The 24,883-nt window shown below is 37.6% G+C and overlaps 2 protein-coding genes across 2 annotated transcripts; one reads left to right on the top strand and one right to left on the bottom strand.

Annotated features, from left to right (window-relative positions):
• Positions 1 to 326: 326 nt before the first annotated feature.
• On the bottom strand, positions 327 to 23,728 carry LOC121252508 (E3 ubiquitin-protein ligase CHFR). Its single transcript, XM_041152200.1, has 15 exons — positions 23,452 to 23,728; positions 18,016 to 18,166; positions 17,289 to 17,386; positions 16,865 to 16,926; positions 16,667 to 16,758; positions 16,363 to 16,486; positions 12,136 to 12,222; positions 9,677 to 9,770; positions 9,179 to 9,286; positions 8,707 to 8,807; positions 7,880 to 7,945; positions 7,701 to 7,788; positions 7,060 to 7,120; positions 1,135 to 1,198; positions 327 to 597 (listed from the first exon to the last, which is right to left on the bottom strand). Exons 1-15 carry the CDS (start codon positions 23,510 to 23,512, stop codon positions 466 to 468), a joined length of 1,389 nt encoding a protein of 462 aa, XP_041008134.1. The 5' UTR covers positions 23,513 to 23,728; the 3' UTR covers positions 327 to 465.
• LOC121252509 lies at positions 4,825 to 20,233 on the top strand. Its single transcript, XM_041152201.1, has 2 exons — positions 4,825 to 4,834; positions 18,980 to 20,233. The coding sequence occupies exon 2, from the start codon at positions 19,640 to 19,642 to the stop codon at positions 20,219 to 20,221; it is 582 nt and encodes a 193-aa protein (XP_041008135.1). The 5' UTR covers positions 4,825 to 4,834; positions 18,980 to 19,639; the 3' UTR covers positions 20,222 to 20,233.
• Positions 23,729 to 24,883: the final 1,155 nt, after the last annotated feature.

The following is a 24,883-nucleotide window of genomic DNA, read 5'->3' as shown; positions in this document are numbered from 1 at the left end:
CAAGTCACCAATATTGTCAAGTCTTGCCGTGAATGATCTATCAACTCTTGGTACTTTATTAATTCTACATGATCATAAACTAATGGCATGAACAATTTTTTCTTACTCTTTTCTTAATTATTTGCCATCAACGGACTTCAAATCCACTGGAAAACAGAATCAATGGATAGGAAAGAGCCCAAGTACACAGAAAATATATAAGAGCAACGCCAAGGCATGATGTGCTAGCATTTGCAAAAAAGAATTTACCAGAACCCAAACCATTTCAAGATGAAATTGTAATAGAGCTGGTCATTCTAGCACATAAGGACCATAGTGATGCAAAAGAGGCGAATTTTTGGTGGTATTAAATCATTAACTCTCTTCGCAGTAGAGTTACACCACCATAGTAGCATAAAGGAAGAAAAATACAAGCAAAAGAAATGAGGCTACATCCATAAATAGATATCACTGAAGGCACGTACGTTACATATTAATACCTCTAGTTGGACGGCAAACATGATTTCTCTTACGAGCATGGTCTTCATTATGATGCTGTGTTCGACATGCATATCCATACCAGCAATCTTCCCTCTTTGATGCATCTGGCGGTAAAAGCTACGAAAATGGTGCAACTAACCACATTAAAATAAATAATAACGAAAACTAGAAGGCATTTTTCAAAACTAACAAGTTGGTTGGTTTAAATAAAAGCTGGTTAGTTTAAATGACTCCATTTATATCTGATTAGACCTTTATGAAATCATTACGGATATTTGAAATTAAATTACTCTTCAAGAGCACATTTCTAGAGCTGACTAATGATCGTTACAGGATGCCAATTGGTCAGAGGAATCACACTCGATTCCAGGGAGGAAAAATTTATTGAATGTTTCCACAATAGGAGAACGGATTGACCAAAAAAAGACAGACCATTGGGCAAACCAATTGGAAAGCCACTTTCAGAAAGTTGTCAAGATGAGGCATTTCTTTAAGAAAATAAATACAATTCTGTTGAATGACAATAAATCAAATTTGGCAAAATATTCTTTGAATTGAATTTATTCGTGCAAGTTCCTATTGTGCATGCGCTCAATAGAAATCATAGCTAGAACTGAACTTGATTTTATAATGATTCAAGTTGATCATACTTACATCCTTGGGCATGGAAATCCGAAACCAGTATAGAAGGAATGAGACCAGTTTGTCATAACAATCGCTGCATCAAAAACGAACATCCATAATAAAAATCTAGCATTTGATGAGGCAAGATCTTTGAATTCAATGTCCTACTGTAGCCAGTAGTTTTGCCACTGCCAGATCTTCATTCTATAATCCATGGATACAATTTGAATTAACGGGCAATTGCCAAAAATAAAAGCTGGCTGGTGTTATCAGATTAAAGTTCTATTATGTCCTTCCTAAGTGAGAACTATTTGGAGCTGAATAGCAGGAAGCTTACTGCAAAGCTAAATATCATTAACAAAAACACAACCTGGCAGAGCTAACTTTATCTTACAAAGCTCATGTAAAAGACAGCTTTTTTAATGTTGGCTGTCAAAACTCAGTCAAACAATCATGAACAAGGGGGCCTTCTAACATTTGATCAGGTCAAAGATTGAAGCATGATTCGTACCGGGATTAGAGTGTAGAATGGATTGGGTACTTGATTATTTATGAGACCTCAGCTATTAACAAATTATTTATGAGAATAACTCATTTGAATAGCTATTCCTCCCTAAATGAGAGAAACACCTATTATCTTCCTGTTGAGAAAAGGGGTTATACTTATCAAAAGGGGGAAGAATTACTCTTATTAAAAGTACTCTTTCCAACCTCCCAACTTATTACCTTTCTTTATTTCCTTTGCCTTCAGGGATGGGAACCTGATTGAAAAATTATTTCGTACATTTTTGTGGGGGTGGAATGGGTGAGGAGACTAAAATTAGTTAGTTGGAATAGAGTTTGTTCTCCTATTTCAAATGGTGGTTTGGGGGTTCCTAATTTGAGTAGCTTTAACAAGGGCTTGTTGGGGAAATGGTTGTGGAGGTATCAATTGGAAGGGAAATCGTTGTGTAGGGAGGTTATAGATCAGAAATATGGGAACTTGATGAGGTTCCATTAGAATGGACTAACAAATCAGAAATGGAAGCATTCCGATGAGCTGCTATAATTTATATTAGAGCTGTAAAGAACTGGGAACTTGATGAGGTTTTTTATTTTTTCAGCTTCTTATATTCCCTGCGGGTTGGGGGTAATGAAAGGGATAAAATGATATGGTAGAGCATACGGGTAGTAAGAAGTTCTCAGTACAGTCTTTCTACAAGGTGCTGACTATTCAGCATTGTTCTCCTTTTCCTTGGAAGCGTATTTGGAGGTCTCATGTGCCTTCCAAAGTTGCTTTTTTCATATCGACAGCATCACTTGGAAACATTTTGACAATCGAATCGATCGATAATTTGAGAAAGCGTGGATTTGTTATTATAGAGTGATGCTTCATGTGTAACAAAAATGGAGAATATGCGGATCATTTACTTCTGCACTGCGAGGTGGAAAAGGCATTGTGGGATGGTGTTTTCAGTAGAGTTGGGTCGGTTTGGGTGATGCCTATGAAAGTAATGGATTTGCTTGTGTGCTGGATGGGGCTTCGAAGTTCTACTCAAGTGGCTGCTGTGTGGAAGATGATTCTGTTGTGTCTCATGTGGTGTATTTGGTGGGGGAAGGAATGAGCGATGTTTTAACAATAAGGAGCGCACTATGGAGGAAATCAGAAAATTCTTTGTATTTTCTTTATTGCAGTGGTTTTACGCAATAGGGCTAGATGGAGTTTCAGCTCATGATTTTCTGTTTTCATTTTCTTCTTTATAGAATGTAATTAAGTATTTCTTTTGTATACTTCATATATACATGGGTTCGCCTATTACATTTGCTGAATAAAATTCTATCTTACTTATTAAAAAAAAAAACAAATCTTCCTATTGAGAAAAGCATACAAATTAATTTATTAGAAAATAAAGATTAAAAAACAAAACTAAAAATATTTTATTTATTTATTTATTTTTTATTGGCACTGGATGTCCAAGAACAACGTCCCGACTAATCCCGGGGGTGCACAAGTCCTCAGCAAGGAGTTTCCCGCAAGTGCACCTCGAAAAATCCCCCAATCTGATGGCCCCTAGAGATTGTTTGCACCCAAAGGGATTTGAACCTTAGACCTGGGGGGAGCATACCCCAAGCCCAAGGCCTTTACCACTTGAGCCAACCCCTAGGTGTTAAAACTAGAAATCTTTTATAACAAAACTAAACATTAAAAAAAAACATTTTTTCATATGTAAACCGAGTTTTACTACATCAAGAAGTATGTTACCCCAACATACAGGCAGTACACGAGATACAACTGAGTAGAAAGGAAATAGATCTATAAAACCCTGAAAAGAAGTAGGAAAGGCCACATTAATGTGGACCACTATCCACTTATTAAGGTGTTGAGAAAGATCCATCACCAACTTCTCAAAATCTTTGAAACTAAACTTAGTTTTCTCTCCATATATACTACAATTAACAAGAGAGATTCATTTTTTCCAATAATGCTAATTGATGACTACCGAATTGTCCGTTCCAACATGCTAAAGATCTACAACCCAAGAATGCATGACCTGGTCCATCTCAAATAGGCTAAAATCATGTTCCATAAAGTATTAGTTACATAACCCCAAGGGGTTGGCCCAAGTGGTGAAGGCTCTGGTCTTGAGGTATCACTCCCTTCAAGGTCCAAGGTTCAACACCTCATGGGTGCAAACAATTCTTTGGGACCACACCCCTGGTGAAAAGCCAGCGATTTAACCAGTTTCGTGTAGGGAAACTTCTGAGGGTGTGGTGCACGAGACTGGAGTTTACTTTGCAGGAGTGGGTCCGAAGGGCTATGCCTTGGAGAGGTTCCCCAACCAAAAAAAAAAAAAAAAGTTGGTTACATCACAATGAAGTAAAAAGTGATCCACGGTTACCCCATTATTCTCACATATTCAAGGTAAGAATTTTTCCTAAATCTTATGTCCATGCAAAAATGTTCTCTCTCAGAGGAGTCTTATGTCGCCAAGTAATCTTCCAAGGTAAAGGAGAGCTGTCATGAGTAGGGCTGTGCATAAAACATTAGGACCCGGCCCGTCCGTGTGACCCGACCCGACCAAAATAGCGGGTTGAACCCTCTGAAACCGCTATAAAGAAAAAAAAAAGGGGGGCAGGTTGAAACTTGAAGTTCACTCTCTTCAAATAAAAGCTCAGAAACCTAGCCTCCATCAAGAACGACGTTGCCATCTCCAACCTCTGCGGCTTCCATCACCGTAAAATCACAACCCAACTTAGTTCAGACACCGGCAGCCTTTGAAAGAGTCCCAAAACCTTCCAAATCCAGACACGGCTTCCATCACGCTCTCTATTTCTCTGCCATGGCTACCGTTGAAGCTTCTTCACATGCCCCAACACCGTTGCTGAAAGATGAGCTTTGAGCCTTACCACCTCATCATCGTCCAAGATGGTGATCCTTCGAAGACCATCAACGTCCCTGATGGCTTCGATTACGAGCTCTATAACCGCAACAACATCAATAGGATTCTGGATCCCAAAGCCTCCTACATTTCCTTCAAGGACTCTGCTTGCCGCTGCTTTGGCTACTAGCGTCTAAGAAGAAGTATATTTTCACAATTGACGACGACTGCTTTGTAAGTTCTTTGATTTATGGTGCTAATGGGTTTGGTTTTCTGGTATGAAGGTGCAGATCTTGAACGTTGCTTGTCTTGGGAATTTTAGCTTGCTTTCCCAACTCCAATTTTCCTTTATTTTCCCTAGAAAATTTGAAGTGATGGGGTGAGGATACTTTCAAGTTGTCTGTAATAGTGGGCGTTGGTTTAATTTGAAAATTCAGGAAAGGGATTTGTAAGGTTTTTTTTATCTATTTGTATACGATTCGGGCTCCCATTTCCTTCTTCCAGTGTCGGGTCGGGTAGGGTCGGCCCATAGCTTGCCCCTTTTTAAAGTCGTGTCGGGTCGGGCCCAAACATGGACCGGGTTGGTCGGGTTGCAGCCCTAGTCATGAGCACATAACATGCTGAAAATAACTTTTACTTGAACACTCATTTATTAGTGGGGCACCAAACAGATTTTCTTCACTATCCCATCCCACCCTGATGGATTCCAATCAGTTGAAGAACAAGTTAAAGAGATCCACCTCCAGTCAATAGCCACTCCGACAAAATTAACATATAAGTGATAGAATCATGTGAGTGCAGAGTACTGGCAATGATCTGGCCATAGAAGCATCCTTAAAACGTGCATTGTCAAATAACTTCAGGAAAACACTTTTCAAGATCTGATCTCCACACCACACATCATGCAAAAAATGGAGCTTATATCCATCACCCACCTCAATTCTAATAAAGCAGGAAAAACCACCCTAGCCCCTTCTAATGCTCTTCCTAACACCAGCCTAAGGGATCCATTAACCTCATGAGAACACCAACCTCCTCCCAAGATCACATACTTTACGTCCAGTAGCACCCTCCAAACTCCAAAGGCTCTCTTTCATAGGTCTAATGCCATAGCCACTTCCCCAAGAGACCTTGATTTAAAAGAATTTAAGGAAGCTCATATTTTGACTGGATATTAAAGAGCAACTAGAAATAAGGAGCCACCTTTTGAAGCTCATCGCAAAAAGCTTTCCAACCATTTCCATCTCTTCCGTTTGCAATGCCTAACAAGCCTCTACAACCACCTTCTCCATACTCCACAAGGTCCATTAATTGACCATAGCTTTTGAGCAGCAATGAACAAGAAGACTCCATTTCCAACCGAGAGAATTTCAAGAACCTACACTCAAGGTTGAGCCCCCACTGAAAATATCAACCATGCAATACTTAGTTTACCCAACAACATCAATCAGCAATCACTTCTGCTTTTGAAAATAGGGTGGGCAAAGGAGGTTCCCCCTCTGCTACCTCCCTAGGGATGGCCGCACCAGCTGAGAGGGCAAAGGGGTGTAGTCACCCCCATAAGATGGATCACACTAAGGCCCTCCCTCACCTCTACTTCAGTACTTGCAGGGTGGATCCCAACCACCCCACAAAGGGGTGGAGGCCCCAGTGCCAGCATGCCCACCTCGTTAAGGGTGGCATGCCTCTTCTGCCACACGGAAAAGAGGAAGGTCCCCTCCACATTGCTCATCTATCTTCTTTCCTTTTTCAACTTTTTCTCCTTGTAATTTTAGTCAAACGCCGAGGCACGCAATCCAAGTACACAAGTATAAAATAGGGAACACCAAGTATAGGGGCTTTTTCCACAATAGCTTTTCTTTTTTCTTTTTCTATTTTTAACTTGACTTTATGTTTATTTGAAAGAAACAATAGTTTTTGAAATTTTTGGTTTTTATACTTTTATAGTTTTTACTTTTACAAGCTTTTTACTTTTACAAGCACAAGAATAAAACATTGTAAAACTTGAATTAAGAGCACAAAAATCCATGATTAAATTTGATTATATTGGTATACTGGCGTGGCATGAATTGAAAAAAGAAAAGGTTATCAAATGACTATTTATGTTTTGAGAAAATAAAGAAAAAAAATTCACAAAAATGTAAAATTCTAAGGGTGTTTTAGAAAATTTGATTATAATATGATTCCAATCACTAGGTTATTGCACCATACCACCATCAGAGCACGTGTACAAGATTCTATTCTCGTGTTACAACAAAACTAATATGAAAAACTATTATATTGACAGTAATAATTGTTCTTTTTCCCAACGGAATAGCCATTCCGTGTACCAAATGCCCTAAATGTGACAGCTGGCTGAGGGTTAACAACGACAAAGAATATACTAAAATGCAGTGTACACTTGAGAAGTAAACAAACCAAAAACTATAATTAGCATAGCTTTCTTACACTCTGCACACCAGTAATCAAACGACATCACCCTTTTGGATCCATGTGCACAACCAAATAAAATAAAATCATCTAAGATTTTATGCCTGAGTGCAGGCAGAAATTTAATTCATTTACCCATAACACCATTGAGGCAAAATGAACTTACTTGCAAATGTATGTTGCGGCAGTAATCATCTCAGCATGGTTCAGAGGCATCCTTGTTCGATCTGCCAAGAGACCAAAATTAACTCAAAATTAAAAGAAGGGACCATTCAGGGTGAGAATATTCAGAAGTTTATATCAGACCTCTATGATGGCCGAAGGATGAATGAAAACTTAATTATATTTTCCTATAATCCTTTCTCTTGAATTCGTCTTGTGTACTTGGGCTATGCCTAATACAAAATATATGTTTTACTTATCAAAACATATGTGTGTATATATATAGCGAGAGCTACATATGAATGGGTAACAATCTGTTTACTGGGTATACTTATCCATGGCTTATATATATATAGAGCTACATATATATCTACACTTATATAAGCCTATATAAGGGCTACATATAAAGGGGTGACAATCTTATTAAAGCGATGGATAAGTATACCCAGTAAACAATTTAGAACAGTAGTCTTCCTTTAACAATGTGAAGAAAAGATAACAATACAACAGGAAGGTTGATCAACTGCTAACTAGCAGTCAAACCAATATGATATACTGAGCATTGTGGTTACAAATCAGGACTTTCAAGCCCAACAAGTTAACTTTTTCAAACATCAAGCTAAAAGTTAAGAATCATCAACTTGCCGATTTCTCTGTTGTTGAACTTTGCAATCCAATCTGAGACAACATCCTGCAATGTTCTGCCCATCCGAATAATACACCTCTTTGTGATCTAAGAAATCACTAAGACATGAGTAATGTAAACCATTTATTAACCAAAACAATTACAAGAGTTTGGTATTTTGGTACAGAGAAATCTTTACATCTTGTTCGTGCTGATTCTTTTCATGCACAGCCTCAGGAATCCTAGAAATAGAGCAATCTGAGATCTGCAAAGGGTATCAAAGAAGTTTATCATTAAACGTTTATATAGTGACCATTACATCATCATTTATTATAACTTTTGGTAACATAAGAGAAGTCCTTGATAAAACATAGGTACAGTACTTAAAGTATCAAATACCAATCTATCTTTCAACTAGGCAGTTTATGTAGCATATGGATGTATCTTTCAACTCGTCCATATGCTATCGCTCTCAGCTCTGATGGCTAAACCAGGAACTCCTGGGAATGTGAAGATATGAAGCCATGGGATCTTTTTAAAAAATGGAAAGACATGTAAGATAAGCAACAAAAATGAGATTAAAACCTATAACTATTCCAAACAAGGAATATAACTTCGAGAGATTTCATTGACAAAGTTTCACAAGTAGTTAGACAACTAGAATCGACAAACCTAAACAAAGATTTATAAAGTTGCCGAGATTAGTCGGGACTGTTCCCGGACACCCGGCGCCAATAAAAAAAATATTTATAAAGTTGAGAAAAGAGGGTGCATAAAAGAGGACAGTAATGGAATGAGTGTTTTCCAAAAGAGCCACAAAAATGCCCTATTAGATGGATTGGTGATGATCAGCAACATCAGTTGCCTTGTAATAGGAAATTCAGAGTAACATAAGCAACAAATGCAACTGTTCCCAAATGGTGAACTTCAGGCACAATCCATTTATGTCAAGAAAGGAAGACAGAAAATATCAAAATTAGAAAACAAAAAACGGAAGGAAAAAAAAAAAGCAAAAAGGCTACATACTGGTTTAAAAGTCTCACTACTGCAAACAGGGTGGAAGTTGCTTCTCGTAAGCCTTTGAGCATTCCAATAAGCACCACAAAAAGCTCTATCACATCCTAAACCTGCAAGAGAGGAAGAAAATGGCAATTCTAGCTATTTAGAATAGATGCCTCATTAGACCTAAACCTAAAAGGGTATGAAAGTGAACATCCCGTGGAAAAGTTCATCTTCCTTATCTTAACAAATGCTCCAAGTTTATGATCAATAAAACTTTGTTTACGGATCAAAAAATTAATGCTCTGAAATAACTCGAATTCCAAGTTTACAGACACAAGTAGTATGGTTCTAGATGTAAAATTCAAAGGGTTTACTAAACTTCTAGGGTGGGTACAGAAAAAGCGAAGTCCAAGCATTTAAACTAGCAGGCTGATATAACTTGTAACAAGAATTACATGCTAGAAGACAAAGATTTCTGCTCCAAAATTCAACTTACAGTGCTGAGGTACACTAATATCAGTTCTGGAAGGCATCATTCCTCCACATGCTTGACATTGAAGATGGACAGTGTTCTGGTTGCAGTGAAACCCCTCCAATTCAGTACCTGGAATAAATGCACTTTTTATAATTTTTTTACAAGTAAATGCACTTCTTACAAGTACTTGAGCATTTTAGTAAAATGCACGGAGTGTGTAGCTAAAGTAGATAGGACATATGCCTGAAGACCAAATATTCAATAGGAATGAATTAACTACTTTCAAAAATTTCCGCCATATCATTAACATGAAAACTTCTTTATAAAAATAACTAAAGAAGGTCAGTGAAAAATATATATATTGATGAATAACATTGGCAAACTGCAAAATCTATAATTAGTAAAGGAATGAAAGAGTAAGATAAAGTTGATAGATGGGTGGATAACCAAATTGTCAACCCACAATGTTTAATAGATAGAGGAATAATTCCAAACACGAGATAAACAAATCGTATTTACCACATTGAGGGCATGGAAGGTCTATGTCATCACTTTCTTCATCCACCGGTAAGTGAGCCCTCTTCCGAGGAAGACTTTTTCCAGACCTAATCACCTAATTTAATATGCAATTACAATCAACAAAAAAGGGAAAGAATCATAATATAGGAACAGCATAAAACCCAACCAATGACGTGAACACAAAAAACAAAAAGATCATAATCTCTTATTTTTCACAAGTCAAAAAGATCAGAACCAAATTATACCCTTTCCGGCTGAAGAAGGAAAGGGAAAAAAACTACATTAACACACTGCTCATCTGCATACCAGCTCAGGTTTCATATATTATTGACTATTCTCTAGTACGAGGTGCAAATACCATTAAAGCAACCATGCTCATTATTCAAAATGTCAAGGAATTTGTATGCAACTCAAACAATAATAATCGCGATGTTGGAATTTAAATCACTAGACATGGCAATAATGGTTTCCTGCCCACAGAAATGCCCAGTCAAAGAAGGGCTTAAACAACTCTATTTAAAATATAATAATAATAATAATAACAATAAAAATTTTATAGTAAATAATCGTGGAATTGCTTGACGAACGTCAACAACGGAGACATCGTAAATTGGTTTGAGCTTTATTTTATCTATAACCTATTTCCTTGGATTAATTATGGGATGCAAGTTCTACTTCAACTTTCATATACAAAACTGAGGATTTCCAAGGGTACAATTTGATTCTTGTATATATACAATGCATTTACCAAAGATTTTCAGGCATAGACCAAGGGCTTCCTTATCTCAACAATCCCAATACCAACTAAAAGCAAAGCTATCTTCCTCATTTGTTTATCCTCTCTTGGCCTACAAGGTTGCAGGTACCAACAACCACTTAGCACAGCAAGTTAGAATCACTGGACTACCATCCTACCTTCTATTGGATTACTGTTTATATGACATTTCAAGTTATATGACACAATTTGTTTATTAGGAGACGGTTTACTTCTAAATTTGCCAACAGTGGACTCTGCATGTAGTTTCATGCAAAAAAAAAAAAACTCATAGTAGACAGGACTCCCTTAGATGGTGTGGAAGCTTGGCTTGTCGCTGTCCGAAGTAGGCTATGATACTCATATTGAGCAATATGTGGTGAATGAGATTCCACATTACTTGAGAATGAAAAATTCTTGCCCTTTATAATCAACTTCAAGGGGCTCCAATTGTGTTATTGACTAGTTCTTTTGGAGTATGAGCCCAAATGTGGTTTGGACCTCCCTTGCGGCATTACAAATGATATCAGAGCCACTATCAACTAGAAATGTAAGACTTAAACTGTGCCACTTATGATGGAATGAACCAACTAGGACGTCGGAAATTTAAGAGAGGAGATCATGATACCCATATTGAGTACGTGTGGTGAATGGGTTTGTTCCCACATTACTTAGGAATGAGAAGTTCTTGCCCTTTGTAAATTATTTCATGGGGCCCCAATTACACCATCGACTAACCCTTTTGGAGTATGGGCCCAGATGTGGTTGGGCCTCTCTTGAGGCAATACATAAGCGGACTGGATTTGTTAGGGGAACCAGGCCTAAAACACACACCAGATAGTGGACAATCAAAGACTATTTGGGTGATCATTCAGAAGTTGAGGACTTCATGAGATAATAATTTTCAATCTGAGCACTTGGCAGAATATGCAACCAAAATATCAGAATTGGTACCCTTTTTCTAATCCTTTTCTGTTCTTTCCTTTGATACCTGCCTTTTTCTCTTGCATCAGTCCCTAATCAAATTGGCAGTAAATGAAAATGCACAGTAAATGAAAATGCACAACTGTTTTTCCCTTTAGGTCAGTGTGTCATCATGAAGTAAGTGAGTAACAAGGCCTTTTTTCTGTTCAAGTGGTTACCCCTTCCCCTTTGTCCCATTTCATTGTATTCGCAAATAACTCTGAATCTGTGATATGACCTACCAACACATTTATGATAGATGGTATTTAAAAGAATGGTGTGTGTAGGTGGAGCCAGGTCTCACCCAATGCATCATCCTCCATAAGGTTTTCCATAGGACCTGCTAAATGTTCCAAGTCACATGCCATGGGGTCGCAATTGGAGACATCATATTGGCAGATCACATCCTTACATTACAACCGACAAATCTATTATTTGAATGACTGGGCTGAATACTAAAAGCAATAAAATCAGATATTTCAGGGGCACACTAGAACTGCAGTTGAGCATTGCATTGTCTGTGCAGAAACAACCAAGCAAAAGTTATAGAAAGTCAATAAATAAGAAAGTATCCCTCCCCAAGTGAACTGGAAATAGTTCCTCTTCTCCTTGTTGACACACCAATGCAGTAGTCTAACCACACAAGTCGTATCTCTACCTTCATGTTTTTTTATGCAAGATATTGTACTACACATTATAAAGCACTAACATAGCATTGCTAGATGATAATAAGACTACTTACGAGATTCGATCGTATCATTGCATAGCAATCTAAAAGTGCAACTTCTTCATCAGAACGCTTTAATGAAGAGTCTGTTTCCAGTATATCCTAGACAAAAGCAAGCAGAAAATAGTCAAAAGAGATCAATGAAATCCATAATGCCAGAAATAATGACATGCTCTAAACCATAAAAATTTCAAACATATGAATGAGAGGTGCATGAGAAGGCAAAGTGGAGACTGAAACCTCGTGAATAAACGTAAGGTAACAAGACCTTCAAGATTACCTAATATGATGCCATGCGAATACCTCACCGACTCAAATGCCTATGACGCTCGAAAAATTGTACAAAAACAAAGTTGTAGCTGTAACATACATGCTATAAATGGTTAAGCTTTCAAATTTTTTGATAAGTAAGCTTTCAAATTAACACTATAATAGAAGAAAACATATAAATTTTGGCACTAGATCAATGTTACTCTATCAAGCACACAATCATCGTCGAAATTTATTAATAATACGAACATTATACATCGAGCAGTGCTACATGTACTTATAATTTTACTTACAATTTTACGTATAAGACTCATTTTGTCAGTTTTATTTTGAAATTCAAATTTTGAATTTCAAATTTCATAATTTTACTGGCTTCAATTGCTACTAGAAGATTCTCTCATTCATTATCCTTTTCTAGTTTCTCTCCGTACAAATGTAAGATGGAGGTAATATTCCAGTGATCTAAATCGGAAGCATTATCTAAGTTGTTCCATTAGGATGGGGTATTCTAAATACTTATTAATTGAAACAAAGGTATTTGTTTTAGCTATGGAGGGGGGAAGTATCTTGCGTATTATCAAGACAAGCGGGAAGGTCAACAAGGAGATGGTCTTCAGTCCAACCAGTGCACATTGGTTAGCAAACACAATTGAAGAGTGTGCAATATCAGAGGCAGTAAAGGTTTTTTCTAGACATATCGCAATGGGGAGGCGACATTGGTTGCTCATTGACAGGCCAATGCTTTTGGGCGATATCTGGAAATCACTGATTATGGTGATAGATGGTTGTGTATCTTCAAACCAATCACTGATTGTGGCTTAGGGAGGGAGACAAATGTACAAAGTTTTTTCATCGAGTTGCAAACTCAAATAGGAGGAATAATGCCACTGAGACCATGACCATAGATGGTTGTGTATCTTCAGACCAATCAGCGATAAAAGACCACATTGCTGGACATTTTGAAGAACTGTTGTCGGAACCTTATGCATGGAGGCCTAGAGTAGAAGGTCTTGGACTCTAGCTTTTGAGGCCATTGATCAAAATAGTATGGTTTGGCTGGAGAGACCATTCAAAGAGGATGAGGTACAGCAAGTAATAAAAAAAAAATGAATAAAGATAAAGCTCCAGGCCCTGATGGTTTTACTATGGCATTTTTTCAGACTTGGGAGGCGGTGAGAGAGGATGTCATGTAGGTTTTTCAAGAATTTTTCACTTTTGACAAATTTGAGAAGAGTTAAAATGCAACTTTTATTGCACTTGTCCCTAAAAAGGTTAATGCAATAGCGGTGCAAGATTTCAAGCCTATTAGTCTTGTGGGCAGTGTGTACAAGATACTCTCAAAAGTCCTAGCTAATAGGATGAGCACAGTTATGGATAAAATTATCTCTAAGTCTCAAAATGCATTTGTGAGAGGTAGAGAAATATTGGACTCGGTTCTTATCGCTAACGAATGTTTGGACAACAGGATTAAGTAGGGAGTCCCGGGAATTTTATGCAAATTAGACATGGAGAAGGCCTATGATCATGTTAATTGGGAATTTCTGTTTTATTTGTTGAGTAGATGTGGATTTGGGAAAAGATGGAAGGGGTGGATGAGACATTGTGTGTCAACGGTTTGCTTCTCAGTCTTGGTAAATGGTGATCCGTGGGTTTTAATAGTTTACGAGGGTTGCGACACGGATCCACTATCACCACTGTTATTCGTTCTTGTCATGGAGGCCCTAAGCAGAATGGGGTCGGCTTCAGTACAGGGCGGATTTTTTTCAGGTTTTTCAGCAGGAGATAATCATCATGGCTCCACCATTATTTCACATCTTTTGTTTGCAGATGATACTACTATTTTGTGAGGAAAACCTAGGTCATATTCAATCTTTGAAGGCTATCTAACTTTGCTTTGAAGCGGCATCTAGGTTCAAAATAAATCTCTCTAAGACGGAGATGGTTGCAGTGGGTGATGTATGCAATATTAAGGGGCTGGCTAACATACTGGGCTGTGTGGTCTCTTCGCTGCCAATGAAGTACCTTGGTCTTCTGTTGGGAGCATTCATTCAAAGCTAAGACTATTTGGGAGGAGGTGTTAGAGAAAATAGCGCGTAGGTTGGCCGGGTGGAAAAGGTTGTATCTATCTAAAGGGGGTCGGATTACCCTAATTAAGAGTACTCTATCAAACCTTCCCACATATTTTGTCTTTATTTCCTCTTCCAACTAGTGTTGCATCTCGGATTGAGAAACTTCAATGTGATTTTCTGTGGAGTGGACTAGGTGATGAGTTTAAATTTCATTTAATTGGGTGGGATAAGGTGTGTACTCCTTTGAGGGATGGTGGATTGGGGGTTCGCAATGTGAGAGCTTTTAATAAGGCTCTTCTTGGGAAATGGTTGTGGCAATATAATTATGAGAGGGAAGCCTTATGGAAGGTGGTGATTGATACGAAGTATGGAAGTACAAGGGGGGTTGGTGTTCTAATGAAGTTAGGGGGCATACAGAGTGGGGCTATGGAAGTATATCCGCAAAGGTTGGTGGTCTTTTTGGTGCAACACTGGGTTGTGTATGGGGGAGATGGCAGAAGAATCAATTTTTGGCATGATGTTTGGGTGGGAGATATGGCTCTTAAGGATGCTTATCCCACTATTTTCATAATTGCACGGGAACAAGATGCTTTGGTGGCCAACTTGCGGGCAATTACTCAAGGTTCTCAAGAATGGAATGTTAGCTTCACTAGGAAGGTAAATGATTGGGAAGTAGGTGTTCTGGTGGAATTCTTTAACCTGCTATATAACATTACTCCTGCTGTTACAGTGGTGGATAGGATGGAATGGAGAGCTTCTAGCAAAGGAACATTTTCAGTATGCTCTTTCTATGATACTTACAGCTCAAGTTAGGCATAATTTTCCTTGGAAGAACATATGGAGGAGTAAATCACCTACTAAGGCTGCATTCTTTGTTTGGACAGCAGCCTTAGGGAAGATTATGACCATGGTAATCTAAGAAAACGTGAGCTTATAATCATTGACTGGTGCTGTATATGCAGAAATAGTGGTGAAATAGTGGATCATTTGCTCCTACATTGTGAGTTTGCTCAAGCCATATGGAATTACTTTTTCAACAAAGTGGGATTAGCATGGGTAATGCCGGGAGGGTGGTTGAACTACTAACAAGTTGGAAAGGGATCAAAGGGACACCATAGATAGCAATTGTGTGGAAGATGGCTCCCATTTGTATATTTTGGTGCATCTGGAGTGAAATAAATGATAGACATTTTGAGGATCAGAAACACTCCTTGGAAGAGTTTAAGAGCTTTTTCTGGAAGACTTTATTTATGAGGGCCATTGCTATAGATTTAAATGGTCTTCACTTCCATGATTTCCTTGTAACAGTTTCTAGTTCCTAAATTGGTGTAATCACATGTATACCTCATTTATACTTGAGCTATGCCATCTTTATATCAATAAAATATCTTCTTATAAAAAAAATCATAATTTTCAGCATATCAATAGCTAACACGTGGAGAAATAAGTTGTTTATAAGTTTTTCTTATGTACATTTAGCATTTTTTTCTTATACATCTACTGCTCCAAACATAATTATCATACATCAATAATGTGTTTTTTTCAGATAACAAAAACACCAGAATCGAAAAAAAGCAGAGGAATAACAGCATGATCTTCCCAACACTTTCGGTAGTCGCAATATAGGAAGCAGATACAGTCTACAAGCTCTAAGTAATTAACAGCATTCTACATTTAGTTGATGATATTATAGAATACTAGAAAATGGATGCTATTCCACCAACAAATGCATGAAGAGAATAAACAACAAAAAGGATGCTATTCCACCGATCACATTTATAATAACTCCAATGCATTGATTTAATAAGCATCTTATCCATATAACCAAAAGCCGGTAACAACTCCAATGCATATTTGCTTTAATAAACATCTTATCCATATAACCAAAACCTCATCTGCCTACCTCCGCAATATTATGCAGAAAGTGGTTTCTTCCAACAAATTGTACAACTGCTCTACACTGGGGACAGAGTACACTTGAATGTTTCTCTTGAGATCTCCTTAACCACTCTGAGAAGCACCCATTGCTGAAAATAAAAAATAACAACTTCAACAGGAATCTTCAGATAGAAAATAAAAAAAGCCATAAGGATGGCAGCTAAGCTAGCTAGTGAACAAGAGCCTTGGGATCAAATCCCTCTCACACCAAGCCATTAAACAAAATTATAAGCAAAAATGCCATAATTAAAGTAAAGTAAGTTACAGACCAGAAGTTATGAAGGCAAGGAGCAACAGTAACAACATCATGCCAGATATTTAAGCAAATGCTGCATTTTGCATGCTCAACATCAACAGAAATCTGGTAAAACCAAACCGAGAGATCTAAGTCATCAGCATCACTACATATGAGAACAACCCTCGAGGGAAAATTTAAAGGTGAGAAATACACTAAATAATTTACTCACGTTTAATTTCTTTTTGCAGATTTCCGGGCTAGGCATTACCTTGAATCTGTAGCTAAGATACCCTAGAGCATCAAGAAAACATAAAATAATTTGCTCGCATATCCGGGCACAGCACATTAGATAATTTGAACCACAGCCTAAAAATTACAGTACAAAATATGTTTCCAACAAAGACAGATGACCACTCCTGCAACAATACACTCCCAATTCTATCCACTTTTCAGATGTATAAAATAGGCTCATACCCTTTCTTTAAACTAATTGATTTTTCATTCACATGCATTATAACACAACCATTATGAGTATCAACCAAAGGAAAAACACTTTAAACAAGTAATAAGCAGCAGAGAGTTTAAATAACACTTTCTCGTCGACAAGATCAGCCGTTAAGAACTACAGAATACCAAATTGAATAGATACTGACCTTCTCTATCAGGGCCTGGAATAATTTCAGTTCCACACTTGATGACAATAGTGTCTTCATCATGGACAACAGTCTCGTTAACAAGTATCGTATGGGAACTATATCACCCAAAAAATGATAATAACATAAATGTCAGTCTTCTGTTGCCAAATAAATGAATACAAATGTTCATCCAATAATATCATCAATAAGGCAACTTCAAAACCAGCCCCTTGGTTTTTCAAACAACTTGAGCACAGAAGCAACCAAACGATAAACAAGAACTAATATGTTCAGGCAAATTCATATGATATAATGCCTTTTATGCTTTTAGATAATATTTTGGCTGTTGAACCACAGGTTATCAGCATCCTGTCCTACAATTACCCAAATTAGTTAATCATGGAAAGTTCATGAATCCAACCCATTGCTAACTCTAAAATTAACAGCTGTTATGGCAGATGATTTTTTTATTACTTGTTATGGCCAATGATATAACCATAATACAACTGGTATACATGGCTTTTACTGAATATTGACACCCTTCAAGGTATATCCACTGAAAGAAATTTAATGTGCTCATCATGCATCCGTCATTATCTTACAGGAAAAAAAAATCATTTAATCTTTAAACGAAGAAAAAAACTGAAAATGAATTACCAATTTTAATATTTGCAACAAAGCATAAATTTTATATTTGACAGATACACAAAAATTGAACAGCTGAATATTATTCAACAGAAAATACCTCACGTTTTGCATTGTGGCAGTACATAGATCGGAATTCCGTGATATTTTGCACCACTCTTGTTTATCAGCAGAGGAGGATCTGATCTCTGAGCATACAAGAATCTCATCCGACCTTATATTAACTTCTGAATATCGTGAATCCGGTGGAACTGCAACATGAAAAAAAAGTTTACCAATATCCTAAATCATAAGCACAATCTCAAATTCTACAATTAGTTCACTCCCCTCGTTAGCTTCATATCTAGCAATAGCCACATTACTAACAAGCTGAAAGTCATAATACCAAGGTGGAAAAAAATTATATAGACCACCAATACAAAACAGGCTGAACTGAGTGACAACTTGAACGCAACTTCTCTACAACTTCCATTGGCTTTGAATTGTTGTGTTAGTCTTTAAAGCTTAATTTACATTGTCATATGAATATAGAATTGTGAAAGGAAAATTATTTAAATAGCCAAACCAAGGCCTCTCCATAAAATTATATGTTACTAGTCATTCCCTGTTTAACAAACTATCCTCACATACGAGTTCACAATCCATCATTCTATAGTTTAAAAACGATGAAAAAATTTCCCGAGAGACTACGCACAAAGAGAGAAAACCCTAGGGCACCCAAACTTGCCGCCACCCTAAGGCCGCCCTAGCAGGCGTGACACCTCACTACCATCATAGACAAAGACAATTGGCCGCGACGACTTCGCTGAGGGCAGTCCGGCATCTGTCCTCCCTTTGGCAACCTCGGAGTACTCCGGCGTCAAGATTTGGTCCCGTGAGCCCTATCCATAGCTGGGCTCCGTAGCTCTTCAGCCGTGTCCTTCTCGCAGCTTGTGCTCGTATCTACACCGAAGCTTGTGCTCGTATTTTTGCCTAAACATTCGACAAGAATGAAGCTTGGAAAGCCCTTCAGCTTGGGAAGCCCCTACATCTGAAATCAAAGGTTTGAACTTAATATAGGTCAGTTGGTGCGCTTTTGGGTGGAATCAAAGGCTTTTGAGTTTTTAACAGAAGAATGGAGGTCCTCATTAAAAATTGTGGAGAGGAGCAGAAGGGTTTGGAGGTCTATAGCTATGGGTCGGGGTGGTATAGGATGGTTGGTGGCTATGATAGAAGCAGTATTAAGGCGGGGAGAAATTCGGATTTCACAAACAATTTGCACGAAGGAAACGAAGCATTCGTGGCTCAACGATGTTCCAACGTGCATGATAGGTATCTAACTATCACCGAATCTGGTGGAGGAGGCCGGCAGAGTGTTGTAGTCATTCTTGAAGGGTATGAAGGTCTTGGTTAGGAGAAGTTTGCTGTTGAATTACGCAGAGCCGCGAATATGTTTTTTTCCTTTCATGCTGATGGGTCAAGGAAGAAAAGCCAGAAAAGGACATCCAATCATGAGAACATCAACCTGGAGTTGAAACAAAAAGACCCAGGCACAACCACAGTGGCGAGGCGATCATATGCTGCAGCTCTGAAGACGGGTCATGCTTCGGTGACTCAAAGTGAGGGGAACTGTGAAAGTGGGCTTCAAATCACACAAGCTCAGAACCAGCTTATCGTGATGCACAATATATTAAAGGAGATGGAAACCCAGCTTGTCGAGTTGAAGGCAGCAATCGCTTTCGTCTATGAAAATAGACTTGCTTTCAGCTGGAAGCAACAAGGTCGTAAGAAACAAGCCTAAGATAGGCCTTAATCCTTTAATCTCATATAACGGAAAACGGAAAATCAGATTCGTCCCCATCCCTATAACCAGATCCAGAAGAGTGTGGCGGGTCAAAAGGAAAACTGGGTTATTTGAAGTGGGTTCTACGTGGGGTATCGGCATAGAGACATTCGTGATGGAATGCCCTTCGCCACAGGTGACACAGGAAAGACCGATAGTCGGTGTTACACCCTTGGTCAATGTTCTCCCCGAAAAAACTATGGCTCCCACGTCGAAGTTGAAGGAAAATGGCGTAACGCCGAGGTCTGAAGGAGATGTAGGGTCCATTGAAGTTGCACATAAAGGGTCGCCAGAGGTGAAGGGACTTGCTGCCAACTCGGAATCTCCAATGGTGACTATAACCTTACCATTGGAGAGTACCAATGGAGTTGTTGAGGAGGTACGGGATTTGACTATAGGTTTGTCGTTGGTGCCTTGCGAGGATAAATGTTTAGGACCTGGTGTTCAGTTGGGAACTGTGTCTGGGGAAGATGTTGTCCCCTAGTTATCTCTTCCTCCATTAAACATAGCTAGATCATCATCGAATTGGGTTTTGCAAAAGGTTAATGAGATACAGAGTGCGTGGGGATCACTTGTGGAGGATTTGACGACCAATTCATAGCACTACTCACTACAATTGAGGCAGGTCACTCGCTTGAAACAAAATCAAGATTTAAGAAGATTAGAGAGTTAAAGCGTCTTACTTGGGCAATCAAATACGACGCAAAAGGAGATAGTACAAGTCGAGAGAGGACTAGAGGGAAGGCATAAAGCCTTCCTCAGTCCTCGTAGGATAATTTGGGTGGAGCATTAATTGTGTAGGAGACAAAGGGTTGGGGTAGTTACAATGACTTGTTTTGTTTTGGGAAGGCATGTTTTGTCCCAATAGGGCTTGGTGTATATTGGATAGGTTTCTAATTTCTCCATCTCTGGACGATGTTCATTTAGGGGCTCTCTATTATAGACTAGGTGTTCTCTCTTGTATACACTCAGTGTACTTGGTTATACCCATTGATATTAATATATTTTTACTTATAAAAAAAAATGATGAAACCCTTCCTCATGTTATAACTAACTTCATGCTATTGCAAAAAACTCATCACAGCATAGCTTCCGATTGACAATGACAAATGGTTGATACATTTTTTTATAAGACAAATAGTCAACACATATCTTGAGTTTAAAAACGCACTGTTCACACATGCACTTAGGAAGCGTTAAAACTGAGAACTTTTTATTAGGAACCGGAAGAATAAACTGTTCTGATATAATGAGTGTTTGGCATGTACAAATAATTGTCATTATCTATCGTTTACAAATACCCCTCTTGTTGTACTATGCCTATACGTACCTGCTGTAATATATTGATATCCTTTCACATGTATAAACACCTATTGTATCATGCATTCACGTTTTGTACATAATGAAAACAAATGAAAACCATTGAGATCAAGTTTTGGGTCCATTTTTCATACCACACGCAAAGTATATTACAGAATGCAAAATAGAAGCTTCTAAACAAATAAATAATGTCACAGCAATCCAATCAGACAACCGGAAAACATGTCACCACTGACCCAATATCAAAAGATGCCTAAGGAACACTTTCCAGAGCAAACCAACAAAACACACATGTTGCGCTTTAACGGCCCAGACAAAGAGCCTTCATTGCTGAACTTAAGAGCAAAAACACACTTGTTGTTGATCTTGCAGTGCCAAAAAGTAACCATATTTTCAGTATTTCATTTGTGTATAATGTTCTCAAACTGAATTGGCTAGTTCTTATGATTTCAAGGTGGTCTACCATACGCTTGAGCCTTTTTATTAACCCTTAAAAGAAAAACCCAATGTGTTCTTCACCTTTCAGTAACATGTATTCTTCAATTGCTAAATGCATATGAATGCCTCTCTGATTATGAATACCAGACCCATATTTGAGTGGCTCAATACAACATCATGTAGTCAAAACCAAAGAAATGGTATTTATGTTCAGAAGCTATTTGATTTCAGTATACCTCCTGTGTACACAGGCTATGCCTATTCCATTCTTATTTATAAAATTTATCTATTACTTATAAAAAAAAATAAAAAATAAGAAATCAATATTGCATGCTAGATACTTTATTGTATCCCAATTTTTTATTTGAACTAAATTTATTTTCACACCTACAGAACATGCACTTTAATTCTTCCAGATTTATGACTTTTTTCAACTTTTTCTCCTAGATGTTAAGAAACATCAGCAATGCCTCAGTGCACCTTGAACCTTTATTACCATTCATTAAAAAATAAATACAAGAGAAAGAGAAATCACTAGTTGAAAATTTGAATTTGTAGAGAGTGATTCTTTTATAGTATCAACCATGTGATTAGCATTGTAAATGGCTGAAAACAGATTAGAAAGGGTTAGAGTTGTCTGATTGTTGAAAGATTTAAAGTTGAGTTTTTACAGTCGCATTAAAAAATTTCTTGAAGAAAACAAATAATTCCACTCTTTAATCCAAAATACAATCAAACAAATCCTTTAAAGAGGCTTCAATCGTCCAGGACTATTACTAAAATATGCAGACTGCATCAGTAGACTTATGACAGATGGAACAAAATCTTTTTAGTATTCATAGGACTCTTAAGTCTCGTTTGGGAACACAAACCATCTCATCTCATGTCATCTCATAATTTCTTTTCCAAACATCACTCAAGCACAAATACTTTTCAATTTTAAACTTTCAACTTTTTCATATAATCATTACATTTTTTCCAAACTTCCAAACAAAGCACAAAAAACAATATCAAAAAATTTCAAAATAAAAATAATATTAAAAAATTATATTCTGACAATATTTTAATTTTATATAATATTTTTATTCAACTTTTTTCCTCTATTTTCCAAAACCCAATAAAACATCTTAACTCAAACAATTTCATTACTATTCACAAACCATTTCACTTTTATTCACAGATTTCTTATCTTATCTTATCTCATTCCTCAAACAAGTCTGACGGGTCCGTTTGGCAACACCACTCTTCTCAAGTATTCTCAAATATTTATTTCCCAAACATCACTGAAACACAAAATATTTTTCAATTTCAAATATTCAACTTTTTTATCTAATCATTATAATTTGCCCACACTCCAAAACAAAATACAAAAAAAGAATGCTATTTTTTTAAATCTAAAAAAAAAATTATATTCAAACAATTTTTTTAATTTTATAATACTTTAATTCAATTTTTTCTCTCACCTTTTTCGAAACCTGGTTAAATATATTAACTCAAACAATTTCGCTGTTATTAATAGATATAATGAGATATTTTAAGTATCCAAACTGCCCTTAATGCACTCATTGACTGGCTAATTGATAACATCTTTGATGACTGAACAGCACATTGGATGGTTTCAACAAATGACTCTTTGGACTATCCTGATTTACTAATGATCCTTATTAAACCAAACCCAAGAAAGACTCAAACCAACTGCGACCCAACTTCAACCCATTAATGCATAACGTTTGAACCTGAATATATTCCAACCAAGCAATAAAATGGAGCGGTGGTACGAAAGAATATAAAGGCCTATACGGCTAAAATGTGTGGAAAACCCCCAGTAGAAGAATGTACTCTTTTTTCTTGAATGTAATCAATGGTGATTTTTCGATTCATGCATGTACTGCACAACAAAGAAACGTCGTAGGGGAAAAAGGAACCAAAAGAGTAAAAATAGACAAATGAAAATACCAAGCTTGGCCCAGATTTCCTCTTCAGAGAGCCTTGCGCCTGAGCTCTCTCCCACTTCCATTATTATCCGTCGATCTTTTGATCAATCAGTCGTGAAAAGATTTCTTGCTGTCTCAGGCGTTTGTCCGAGTCAAAGCGAAGACGAATGGTGGGACTGTTATGGGCTCAGATCGGAAGGAAATGGTGGAAGGTGGTCTGGGCAGATCGTGAAGGGAAGGGTTCATCGAGAACAAACATTGAGGAGGAACAAACATGTAGTGTGTTGAGTACTTGAGTTCGTGTCTTGCAAATGAAGTAGATGGGCTGAAACTGGATACGGTGTCGTTGAACCAGGGAGCTACGGCGTCATTTCCATAAGAATTCGAGTGCTGCGTTTTGATGACTAATGAAGTGCTACGTTTAAAGGAAGTGGTGATACGCTGTCGTTTTACAAAGAATGGGGCGTTGCTGTGTTATTGATCCGTTACACACCTGTTTTGTCCTTTAACTAAAATAGAATAAAAACAGTTAGAAGATTCCATTTTGAAAGCTATGTTTCCTATCTTTGAAAGCTATTATCTGAAGAAAAATGCTAAAGGGAGGCATGAACCAAGCCTCCCCGCGGACGACTGCCTACATGGACTCAAAACGCACCGTTTTGTAATAAATTAAACGGTGCGTTTTGAGTCCACTGATATGCCAGCCTTCGATCCAAAAAATGCACCATTTTACACTTTTGATCAAATTTTGTTCTCCCTCCCAAGAGCTCTCTACTCCTTCGTTTCTCCCCAGCTTCATTCGATCTGCAGCGGATTCACTCGATTTGCAGGTTCGTTTCTCTTCCTTTCTCTTGGTTTCTCTATTTGTTCTTTGTTTCTCTATATTTCTCCTTCCAAGAATCTCTCCCCTGCCCGAATTCTCTCCCAAACCTAAACCTAAACCTAACCTTAAGAGAGTCGTGTGACGCCGAGGAAGAAAATTCATCATCTATTTGACATTGTACATTAATGTGGCTTTGAAGAGGCTTGAAGGCTGCAGAACTTTGGCTGAAGGAACCAAGGCCATCATCAACTTGGGTCTGGAAAAGGTTCCTGTCCCTGGAGAGCCTGGTTTTCCTTTTCCAGGCCTTTTCCCCCTTCCTCTTGTGTTCATTATTAGAATGTGTGATAGAAAGCTTATTGTCATGTTGCTTGCCCCAACGCTAGTATTGGTTATTCTAGGATTAATTGACTTCTATCTTGTTTATGTCCTGTGTACATGATACACATTGTCTATGCCTATTATTCTCATCAATAAATTATTTAGTACTTACCAAAAAAAACTGCTGTACATGTGAAGATATTTTATGATGTAGCTTCATCTTGACATTGGATGATGTATTGAAAATTTAGTTCGAAACTTTTGGACTTTGTGATGAGTAGAAGAAGCATCCTAGTTTGATTTTCAATACATT

Source organism: Juglans microcarpa x Juglans regia, chromosome 2S (genome assembly GCF_004785595.1).
Source record: "Juglans microcarpa x Juglans regia isolate MS1-56 chromosome 2S, Jm3101_v1.0, whole genome shotgun sequence".
NCBI classification, from domain to species: Eukaryota; Viridiplantae; Streptophyta; class Magnoliopsida; order Fagales; family Juglandaceae; genus Juglans; species Juglans microcarpa x Juglans regia.
Note: the sequence above shows the minus strand (reverse complement) of the source record. Positions and strands in the feature narration are given on the sequence as shown.